A 12,324-nucleotide genomic window follows, 5' to 3' on the forward strand; every position below is an offset into this window, starting at 1 on the left:
AGTGTAAACAGCAGTCATTCACTTTTGAACGACTATTTACTGTTATTGGAAGTTGGCGGGGAAGAATGCTCCCCGGTCCGCTTCTATTCCGGCAGTGCAGTGAGCGACGCCAGCGATTCTTACTCTTGTGTAACCGCACAAGAGCAAGCATCACTAGGACAAGTGTTGCGCACCATTTGTCCGACAGCTCGTCCTTAGCGTTGCTCTGGAAAGCGCAGCCCCCCTGTCCACGAGCAGAGAATCGCGTAAGCTCACCGCGAAGATTTGTCCGCTGCCTCCTTCTCCCGGGCGGCAGCTCCCGCCGCGGGATTTTGCATTGCCCGTGGACAGGAGCCCTTAGTGATTGCCTTGAAAGTCCACTCTAAATTAAGTTGTATTCTGCTGAACCTTTTCTGTGGCAGAGCCTGAGCCCACCGAGAGATCTTCTGACACTCTGGTGGGCTACTCCTTCCGTTTGAGTTAACCCTTTAATGCTACGGGACGTATAGTTACGTCTTGCAGGGTCGGGGTATGTATGAGGTTAGATAGCGCAACAATCCTGCCCAATGCATCGCAGCTGCCAGCTGGTTCTTACAGCCGTCAGCCTCCTGCAATAGCTCCGATAAGCCGCGCCCCTCATCTGAGCTGAAAGGCCTTCTAAAAGGCCCCATGGCTATCATAGCAGAATGCCTATCAAGCCCTGCCCTTGGGGTGGCGTGATAGAATGCCTGTCCGATCACACTATGTAATGCTATGGCATTACATCATACTGCAGGAGCGATCAAGGTATCGCAGGTTCATGTCCCTTTGGGGGCTAAAAAAAAAAAAAGTAAAAAGTTTTTAAAAAAGTTTTACTAATTAAAGAAAAAAAGGAATAATGGTTAAAAAAAATCTTTTGCCATATTTAGGCCTCGTGTCCACGACAGGCACAGATTTTTCATGCAGATTTTCACAACAGATGCACTGCAAGTCATCATTACATTGATTTTTTTATTGCCTGTGGGAGATCGCGGATTGCATTTTTTTTTTTTCCTGCGTGGTTCAAATCCGCAACCCCACCTCCCTGATTGATTTTAACCTTCGAATCCGCAAATGTATATAAGTGTATTTGCAGATGCACGGCGGATTATAAGCTCCCATAGAGATGAATGTGGCCACATCCGCGGTAAAATGGACCTTGCTGCGATTTATTATCCGCACGTGGCATCCTCAAATAATTTTAAATCATATCCGCAGGTGTTAATTGAAGTGCGGATGCCCCATGCTTCTCCATGGGTGGCTTGAACTGCGGATCACTTGCGCAGATTTTGCAAATCAAATCCGCCCATGGATTTTGGCCTTATAATAAAAGAATCTAAATAATAAAACAAAAATATGTATTCGTTATCGCTGCATCCATAAAAGTTTGGTCTATCAAAGTAACGTTTTATTTACCCCACAATTGTCCAGAAAAAAAAAATAAGACCACCAGAATTGTGCTATTTTGGTCACCCTGTCTCCAAGAAAACATGTAATAAATGGCAATCAAAAAGTACTCCAGAATGGAAACTACAGGACCTCCCGCAAAAACAAAGGTCTTGCACAGCTATGTCGCAGAAAAAATAAAAGGTTATGGCGGTCAGAAGATGGCAGCAGAAAAATTTTTTACATTTAAATATCTTTGATAATAAATAGAAGTAGTACAGGAAAGAAAAACTCTCTAAATTTGGTATTGCAGTAATCATACTGACCCATAGAATAAAGTTATCAGGTCATTTTTGTTGCAATATGTACGCCGTAGAAACAAGTTGCACCCAAATTTCTGTTTTTTTCCCATTTCATTCCACTTAAAATTTTCTAAAAGTTTTTCAGAACATTATACGGTATCTCTAATTCTCCGTTTTTCCTGAGCTGTTGGGTGGAGACTGCTGCTATGATGTCTGCACACACAGGAAAGCAGAATATGTTATTCTTCATCACTCTAATGAGTAACAAAAACATGGAGAACATTATTCTATACTAAGTAGTGTAGATGTGATTCCAGTAGCTGTAAAATAGTAAACGGCTTCCTAATAGCTGAAGCAGCATGTCTATGCAATTTTCTTTGCTTCTCCCTCCTGCAGTTTCTTCCTTCTCGTCTTCCTTTCTTTATAGAATTCTATTGGGGAATGAGACAGCAACAATCAAATAACTACCACCACACACACATACATTTCCTGCAATCTGTCTCCCAGTCTATTACTTGAGACGCGCACAAAAAAGGGGACATAAGCAGACAAAAATATGGCCAAATACTTACCAGTGTACTAATAGAAGTGGGCAGGTAAATGCACCACATCCCTTAACATGCAGACAGCCAAACTGCTATGTGGAGGAGCAATTGCACAGGTGCAAGGTACTGATGAGCGACCACTCACACAACTTTTGTTTTATATTTTACTGCTTAGCACTATATTTGCACATAGATAAAGCATATACAGGGTGTCAGGGCATATAGTGCGTGTAGTGAACCATTCAGGCTCACAACCTATTAGTGACGCCATATTTCCATCCAACGGGCTGCCTTGCACCTCCTAGGTGAACCGCTCTAGCACCCTGGGCTTCCCCAGTGTTCAAAGCTGTAGTGCATGTTACTGATATGTACCAGCAAATACCGATAAATGCGAGGTATTGCTTAATATTTTGGCCAAAATATACAAGTTCCAAATCCCTTATCAAGGGTCTTTGTTTGCTTGTCCCCACATTAACATCAATGAAAAACACAAAAAAGGGAACATAACTCATGTGGCGCAGAGTATTAAGGCAGCAGAAGTCCTAAGCTCTTACTCATGACCCGAGGGTTCTGGGTTCAATCCCCACATGCTTCAGGTATCCAGCTCAAGGTTGACTCAGCCTTCCATCCTTCCAAGGTCGATAAACAAAAAAACTACCTGAAAGCGCTGCAGAATAAGTTGGAGTTATATAAATTACAAGTCCCCCCAATCACAAAAAATGGCCTTATACTTACCAATGTACCAATACAAGAGGGCAGGTAAATGCACCACATCCCTGCTCATATTTGCAATTACTCCTCTGTATAGCAGTTTGGCTGTCTGCATATTGAGGGATGTGGTGCGTTTACCTGCCTTCTTGTATTAGTACATTGGTAAGTATAAGGCCAATTTTTTGTGTTACTAGAAATGGACTTCACATGACAACAAGCAGTGGACAGCAGTTTAGAAGGAAGTGATTTCCCTAGAGGTCAGCACTTTAGAGTGTTTTTCAGTACTAAAACGTAATTTTAACTAAAAGTGATTTGTACTTTTGCTAGTTATCACATTAGCGATCATTTGTTCAAAAGGCAGTGGCCATTTAAAAACGGAACCATCATGGTGCCTTCACACTGGAGATCGTGATGTCACAGCGAGAAAATCATAACAAAAACCCGTCTTTTTCTTGAGCGATTTTTGGCATGATTTTCTCGCAAGAAAGACAATAGGACTTCCTAATGTTAAAAACGCATCATATCGCACGAAAATCAAAAGTTTGTGCTTTGCGATGCAATAGAAAGGAGGCTCCATAGGGAAACATGGGAGATTAATAAAAAAAGTGAAGCTCAGAAACATAGACCATGCTGGCGATTTTTTTTTTCCGCGCAACATCACATGAGTGAAAACATTGCAAATGTGAAGGAAACCATTAAAAATCATTGGTTTCATAAGTCTGTGTTTTCTCTCACTCTCGCATCACGCTAAGATCGCACGATTTTCTCGTCAGTGTGAAGCCGGCCTCATGGATCTCTTTAGAATTGGAAGCTTTGACATAGATCTGAACAGAGCCGTAAACATGCATGAACAGCCATCAGATAGGAAGCCAACGGGGGGAGAGAGAAAAAATGTGCCTATTGTATTCATTTTACACATGCCGGTCTTTGACTTGCGTGTAGAATGCCAAATCCTTGGACCTGAATTGCTTGATGCCTTTTTTCCATAATCCAGCTAATTAAGACATTTCTGCCGAGTTAAAGATTGCAATATTTGGAGGGGATTCCAATGATCTGAGGATGTTACATTGAGGTGAAGGCAGCCTTGCCTGCCAGCTCTATCTGTCACATAACTGTGGATTGGCAGATGTACTAATGTGGTGTTAGCCGCACTGCCCCCTTATGTCAGTTACTGTAACCAGCAATACATTCCTGTAGTTTATAAAAAAAAATGTACGCTTCTAAAATAAATAGATTTTCTATTTTCCTTGCGCACCTTTGTGGCTCCCTTAATTGCCAATCATAACTCCCATTAATTCAGCTTCAAGAGTTTGATGAAATTGAAAGTCAATCCCAGCCTGCAATTAAAAGTCGCAGCATGATTTTAATTGTATAATATTCACCAGCATGAGTTTTTCCACGGATGATGATACAGATGATCCGATATCCAGACGTACGGTGAATGGGATTTTCTTCTTCTTCCTTATGAATGACATTTGTATGTAGTACATTACTTTGTGATATGCCCTTTATTGCCTTAAAGCAATATGTCTATCCTTAGAAAGGACACCACCTCTATTCTGTAGATGGCGGTGCATTTTTGCTTTTCCATTAACGGCAGCATTGTGTGAAGCAGAATTGCCCAAGGTGCACTTCGCTGTGGGAGAGAGTGATCTTTCAAACCAGCAATATTTGTCAGGCTTTCTTTTCAGCAAGACTTTGTATAATTTATAGATGGCCAACAAGGTGTTTAGGTTTTAAAGACTGGAGCTGAACATTTTAAGGGTAAACAGAACTTGATGTAACCAGAATGGCATTTATGTTGGCATTACCTTTTCCTGAATATTACTAGACCATATAAAGAGGAATGCAAGTTTTATGCACCTGCCCATAGAGACTGTTTGGTTTTAATGACATGGAATTTTGCATTTAAGATTGTTGCACCCAGGGGCACTGTTTTAAGCTTGCTTACTTCATTTTGCATTCAGATCTTGTTTTATGTTTGCAGATTCTCACTTCATCTACAAGCAGCTCCGATCGTATGGTTCCAATCTGTGCTTCTTCTATCTTGGAAAATGTAGCTGATCAAGGTCTGGATCAAGGTGTGCATATAGTAGCAGTTCGTAGCGCGGAGTTATCACTTTCCAGGACAAATGAATTTCTTGTTATAATGGAAGGCCTTTGGAACCAAGTAAATACCATATATTTCTGACTGTAAAGCAGCGTTTTCAGCAAGATAAAATTTTGCTAAAATGTGTCTGCACCATATGGCCCAGAGGTAAGGGGGGTCTGATGGATCCAGAGGCCCCTGACTGATGCCTTAATGATCCAACAGTGTGCTGATATAGCACGCTGCCCGATCATCGGGAGAACTGTGCAGCCATACATACCGCAGCTGCACAGTCCTCCCTCTCCCTGCCCAATCAGTGCAGGCGGGAGCAGTCCCCTCCAGCAGATATCACCGGAGATCACTTGTATATCTTCCCCAGGGTGCAGGTCGATCAACGGTGCATCAAATAATGATTAAGGAGCCCTGCCTTTTGAATTCTATGCAAAACGTTGACCGCATGCGCTAAGTTTCAGTGAGTTAGCTTGCTTGGATCAAGAGCAGTGGCAATACAAACCTGGATATTTTTCGAAACGACCTCTACGAGCGAAGAGTCACTTTTACGCAAATGGCTCTAATGCCTCAACCAAGCTATACATCAAGCTGAAACTTTGCAGAACTTCATACAGGTTGTGTATCAAAATTCTGTAAAAATGTCAGCGAAATTGAAGGTCGAGCGGGGGGACCATTAGGCCAGTTGACATGAAATAGCCCAATACTGTCATACGCTTTATTGGAGGGGATAAGAGAGGGAGCTGCTTGCTTGTCTGTCTGTCCACTACTTATGATAGAATTGTGCCCCCCCCCCCCCCCCACCACCAGCTTGGTATGTTCTGTCCATTAATTGTCATACAGCCAGCCTATCAAGTTTGTTCTTTCTTTCCACTTTTAATTGCAACTTCTCAATTGTATTCATTAGCCGTATGTTTTCACCTGGCCTTTCACTTCTCTTCCATATTCTAGTTTAAAGCTCTCCCGCTGAGTGTAGCAATGTGCCTTATAATTAGTAATAGTCTTGTGCTTTTTTTAAGAGGACTTATCAATTTTGTCTTCTCTCCGTTTTCATCCTATAGAGCTAGTGCATCTTATACGGGGTAGAATGGGTTGAAGTTAGGCTGCATTGTCTCTATATTGCTGCAACAGAACATTGCTTTACTGTTCTGTATGCAGTATAACCCAGGCAAAGCAATTCAATCCTTTAATTGGTCCTCACCCAGAGACGGGCCAAGAGGTAGTCGGAGTACACATCCTGTCTAGGACCACCTAAGTTAGATGACTAGGAGCCAAGGTTTAAAAAAAAAAAGTGAAAGATGCATCTAGGAGAGGTGCTGCCAAACCCTACTACAGACACAGGATAGAGTGACCAGCCTGCCCTGAATTGAATGTGTTCCATCTAACTGATGATATGCTGAAGGAGGGGCATCCAAGATGAAGAAGTTGCGCTGCAGCTTGGAAATCAATCCTCATTGTGGGGTAGTAGGTAGAGACATGTTAATCGAGCATTGCCCTTAGCGAGTACCTGCCCTCTCGGAAGAAAAGATTCGGCTGCCAGCTGCGGGCGGGGAGCTGCGGGGGGAGAGCGGGGAGGAACGGAGGAGAGATCTTTCTCTCCCCCCTGCTCACTGCCGCAACTCACCTGTCACCCGCTCCGGCAGCCGAACCTTTTCTTCCGAGCGGGGAGATACTCGCTAAGGACAATGCTCGCTCAAGCAATTGTCCTTAGCGATTATGCTCGCTCATCTCTAGCAGTGACCAACAATGTATCCAGAATTGTTAACATGTACAGTAGCACAAATGTAATGCAACCTGATATCATAACTATGCCGCATTGTGTGGGGCCTTGCACAAAATATGTAGATAGTAGGAGCAGACTTCTATCTACAACATTTCCATTCAGCGTACATTATGTAGACCAAAATGTTTAATTAGAAAATATCAGAGCCCAGTAAAACATGAACCACAGAGTTTACAGCGTCATGAATAGGAATTACTTGTCAATGTTTTAATACTTGTCCGTGTTTTACTATACCATGGATTATCTATCCTTTTGTCTTTTCACTGCAGGTCAGAATAATAAAGCCAGAACAGCATCTCTGAGCTCAGAGGAGATTTGCGCCTCTGTGTGCATGCCTGACCAGCGATCCTTAGTCACGCCATCTCTCTTGACAGCTGTATGTGGCTTATTGGAGAACCTGCTTGTAATGAATCCTCAGGACATAGGAAATGCCTTGTCTGACAGGCATTTGCTGACCGATCTAATTAGGTACGAGGAAGAAGTCTGTTTCTTTAATTTTATGAAGATTTTATTTTTAAATTTTCAAATAGAAGAAAAACATTTAGCTTTTTGTTTTATGCAGAACTGCCTCAGGAAAATGTTATTTATGTATAGTCTTTCTCATATGTCTCCTGATATACCTAAAGCGACCCTCTGGTCCTGGACAAAGGTGGGCGCACCGATCCTCTGTCTACCTGATGCACACTGTGCATTGGTGGTCTAACATGTTATATGCTGCTCTGACTGGCCAGTTCTGCTCACATGAGCGTCAGTGGCCAATCAGAGCAGCGTGTAGTGTCTAAGACTTTATATGCATACTAATGCACAGTGTGCACCAGGAAGTCAGGGAAGCAGTAGCAATCTTTGTTTGTCCTGGACTGGAGAGTTGCTTTAACGCCACAGGACATAAGTGTATGTCCTCGTAAGGTGGTAATTTATGCAACAGGATGTAATCTTACGTCCTGTGGATGGCATGGGCTTAGAAGTGAGCCTACGCCATTCCACAGCGGGAGCCGGCTGTGACTGATAGCCAGCCTCACACTGCGACAGCAGGGATCGATGAGAACACCAATCCATGCTCCTAACCTGCTCCTTGGTCTTTGTGGCATGCAAAGGGTTCACAGAAGGAGCTGCAAAAACTGTAAAATAAACACCTAAAACAACGCAAGCAAAATTCTTATTTTGTTCATTTTGCCTACTAAAAAATGCAATAAGAGTGATTAAAAAAAGTTCTGCGTACCCCAAGATGGTACCCATTTAAAATCTTTAAAAAAAAAGCAGAATTGATGTTTTCTCTCTGCCCTTACATTACCTAGCAGACGCAGTCTGGGTCCTTCCCGCTGGTCTGCGAAGTTCCGTAGCTTCGTCAGGCTTCCTGCACTCCTTGGCTGCCGACAGAACATCACTTCCTGGTTGCAGTGTTCATAAATCCCGCCTTCAGGAAGCGACGGCTCTGATTGGCCATCGAGCACTGTTCTCAGCCAATCAATGTAGTGCTTGCTAAACCAACGTGATGGCTGTCATTAGCTGAGAGCAGCGTTGCTTTCAGCCAATCACAGCTGAATGAACATGACGGCTATCACTTCCTGGATGCTGGATTTATGTACACTGCAATCAGGAATTGATGTTCTGTCAGCAGCCGAGGAGTGCAGGAAGCCTGGGGAAGCTACAGAACTTCTTAGACCAGCGGGAGGGACCCGCACCGCACCTGCTAGATAAGTATCAGTAAGGCATCACCAAAAATAAGACCCTGTGCTTCTTTTAGGGTAAAAATTAATATAAAACAGGGTCTTATTTTCAAGGAAACACGGTACCCACCTCTGCCCTCTTAGTCACAGCTGGTGCCATTTACAGCACGCTTACAAATCATTATGAATCGAGATGAGGAGTTGTTATAGTAAAGAAGTTTGCTCACAATAAAAATGTTTTGCTGTATCATTAGGATATACATAACGTATTGGTGAGAGTTTTACTTCAGGGACTTCATCAGGTCTCCAAGGTTTTTACCTGCAATGTACCGCTACCAACCTGTTTGTAATGAATACTCAAGACATAGGAAATGTCTTGCCTGACAGGCATTTGCTTTTTTAGGGAACCTTAGCACAACCCTATGCAAGTTGATGTGCAGGCTGAACATTGTCTGGGTCCTTTGTCCCATTTGGGTAATAAGGATCATGGGCCCCTTCCTACCTATAAGACATTTTCCTTTAAACATTTTTTTGGGACTTGCCGAGTATTACAAAAGCCCTTCCAACCTGTAAAATAATGCGGGAAAAAACTTGTAATATCCTTACGTCTTGCTGATCTCCTTCTGCCAGTCATCTCACTTTGATGTGATAAGGCTACAGTGACGATATGATCATTGTATTCTCATGCAATATGGTCGTATCATCTAATGGCTGCCCTGGGACTTTACATCCCTTTGGACAAAATGTCATATCAGAAAAAGTCACTATGACCTAGAGGGATTAAAGATCATAGCCCTGCGTTGTCACTGTGACCTAGTCATCACGTCAGAGCACGGTGAGGTGGAGGAGAATTTTGACAGTAATTCTATAGCTTTAAAGATAGATGTTAGAGCTTTTTATTAACTGCTTTTGTTCCCCACAGAGTTACATGACAGCAGTCTGGCTGTGCTATACATTTTATAGTGTCTGATTGTCCAAATGGTCTCTCTGCTCTTGGGACTGATTACCATTTCTGCACAAAGTTGGATCAGTTTTGAACCTGTACAAAGAAAACTTTGAAAGATCTTTGAAAGCATGCTGCTTTTTAGCACTGCAGTTTTTTGATTCTTAGAGTTGAGGGTTACAGAATAATAAAAAAAAAATGGTCATGCAATATCCCAGCAAACGCTCATTTAAAGAGAACCTATCACTGGATAGAATCAGCAGGGCTGGCTTGATGGCTGAAGTCCCACTGACTGTGGTCCCATTTTTCATATGCTCTTTTTATCCTTTTCACTGTGGGATGTGCAATGTGTCAAGTGGGCGGTCCCCACCGCACACTGGCAATGGGTGACAGACTGTCAATTAAGTTCAATGTCACCCATTGAGAGTGAGCGTGGTGGAGAGTGCCCACTTGACACTTTGAGCACACAAGGAGCTGGACCTAAGAAGAGCCCATCCTGGTGAAGGAAGGCAAATATGGAGACAAATGGGAAGAGAGATAGCGGGGTCACCACTGCAGGGCCATGCAAGGAGTCCTGCTGATTCTACCCAATGTCAGGCCCTCTTTAAGGGTAGCTTTACACGGAACAACTAACGTTTGAATAATCACTTAATCGAGTGACTAAGCGATAGTCGTTCCATGTAAACATGGCAGCGACCAGGGTGATGAGCAATAATTCGTTCTCTAGTCCCTTCGCTTCACATAAAGTTAGCCGCTGGTTGATTAGTTATCCTCTGCTGTAAATAGGCAGTCTTTAGTATTTCAAGCACCAGCCAATAAACTTTGCAGGAAGGTGTGTGCTTCAGCAACCACAAACATGAAGAACATTCGCTCTGGGTAAAAACACATGAACAGTTGTTTGTACACAAACAACACGCTGTAGTGACTATTTTCAACGACCATTCAAGTAATAGTTCTGTGTAATCCCAACATAAGTGAATGAAATTTATCCAAACCTTTGATTTATTAGTGACTCTCCTATATGTATTGCACTCACTTCTATGCAGTACAGCCTCCAGTCCGATGCTTATCAGACACAATCTTGATGTTGAGATTTGTCCCTGCTTTCTCTTTCACTATTCTGGGCTATCAATCTCATGATGCATCAACACAGCATCTCATGAGCAGCTAGAGCCTGTACCATCTCTGCCTGCTGGGAGGACACTGAAACTATCATTACCTTCTATATTCACCAAAATAAGCTGCAGACCATAAATACACAGTCAGGAGGCTGAACTGTTATCTCCTTCATGATAACTGGGTTGGCAGGAGTCTTTATTCATTAGCAGTAATCGTGATAGGACTTCCTATGCCCCCCTCTAAAGAACTAGGGTGGTAGGCTCCATCACAAGTATTATGCAGACTGAAGAACTCACTATTTGAGAGGAACATAAAGCCTATCAAATCTCAGGTAGTCAGAATAAGATCACACGATCACCTAAGGAGGAGGATGAGGCCGGGAGTACTAATATAGAAAGGAATAACTAACTGAGGTAATACTAGCCAAATTATTTATACTGGTGGCTAATTACGTAATGAATGAGAAAAAATGTCACCAGAGTGGCTCTTTAACCCTATAACAACCGCCCATAGGTCTTGACAGCAGCCATTAAGGGGCTTTATTTGACAGTGGCTGGATCAAAAGCCTGGCAAGGGTGTCCCTCGGTTGTCAGATGACACTCAGGCACCTACTCTAACAGTAGGGATGGAAAAAACCATGGATCACCGTTGCTTAACCTTTTGCATGACGCATTCTTTGCAACTATGGCATGTAGAACACTGACAGAGGGAGGGGGCTCCCATTGTCACCCACCAGATCCCCGCGATGGGATGATGGGGTCCCAATGGATTGCTATGGCACCCGGACGCTTGAATATGGCCTCTGGGTCAGTTAGCTACTGTGGCCTATGAGGTTCAGCCTCTGGCTTAGCTTCATGGGCTTTCTAATACACTGCTATACTGAAGCATGATAAAATTATAGTGATATTCAGGTTCACTAGTGGGACAAAAAAAAAAGTATAGAAATAAAAAAAAAATCACTTGTGGTATCGCTGCATTCATATGACCCAGAGAAAAAAGTTAGTACACTATTTAACCCCCACATCATGGGAAAAAAAGATACAAAAAACATTGCAAAGATAGCTAATTTTGCCTATCTCCCCTTACAAAAAGCAGAATAGAAAGGGATCAAAACATCTTATGGATCAACAAACGGTACCATTAAAAATTACAACTCGCGTCACAAAAACAAAAATCTCTTACACAACACCATTGATAAAAAAAAAATGTAATTGGTCTTTGAATGCAGCAATAAACAAAAAATATATTTTAAAAAAAACATTTAAAAAAGTTGAAAAAAAAACCTATATAAATTTGGTATTGACATAATCGTACTGGCCTGCAGAATTAATTGACCATATTATTTATACTCCACGGTGAAGACCGTTAAATATAAAATTAAAAAACATGCCAGAATTGCAGATTTTGTTAATCTTGGCTCTAGAAAAAAGGGGAATATAGTGTTATATTTTCCCAAAAATTGGATAGATGAAGAGTAGAGTTCATCCCGTAAAAATAAGTACATTGATGAAGAAATAAAAATGTTCTGGCTCTTGGAATGCGGCAACACAAAAGCAAATCTTTAAAAATAGAAGGAAAAAAAATTGCACTCAGAAGCTGCAAAACATTAAAAAACTGTATATAAACTTGGTATCAACAGAATCATGCGGACCCACAGAATATAATTATGACATTTATCACTAAATGCTGTAAAAATTAATCCCAAAAAACAAATGGCAGAGTTTCTTTTTTAGGTACCCAAAAATGATGCCATAAAAACACAACTTGTCCCGC

General features: G+C 42.1%; 1 protein-coding gene across 1 annotated transcript in view; it reads left to right on the forward strand.

The window, feature by feature from the left end:
- Positions 1-12,324, forward strand: part of RTTN (rotatin) — a 232,755-nt gene that overhangs the window by 173,801 nt on the left and 46,630 nt on the right. Inside the window, exons 36-37 of the mRNA XM_066579499.1 lie at positions 4,929-5,022; positions 7,092-7,290. Of these exons, the coding sequence (XP_066435596.1) occupies positions 4,929-5,022; positions 7,092-7,290 (293 nt within the window). The remainder of the gene's footprint in view (positions 1-4,928; positions 5,023-7,091; positions 7,291-12,324) is intronic.

Source organism: Eleutherodactylus coqui, chromosome 9 (assembly GCF_035609145.1).
Source record: "Eleutherodactylus coqui strain aEleCoq1 chromosome 9, aEleCoq1.hap1, whole genome shotgun sequence".
Taxonomy (NCBI): Eukaryota; Metazoa; Chordata; class Amphibia; order Anura; family Eleutherodactylidae; genus Eleutherodactylus; species Eleutherodactylus coqui.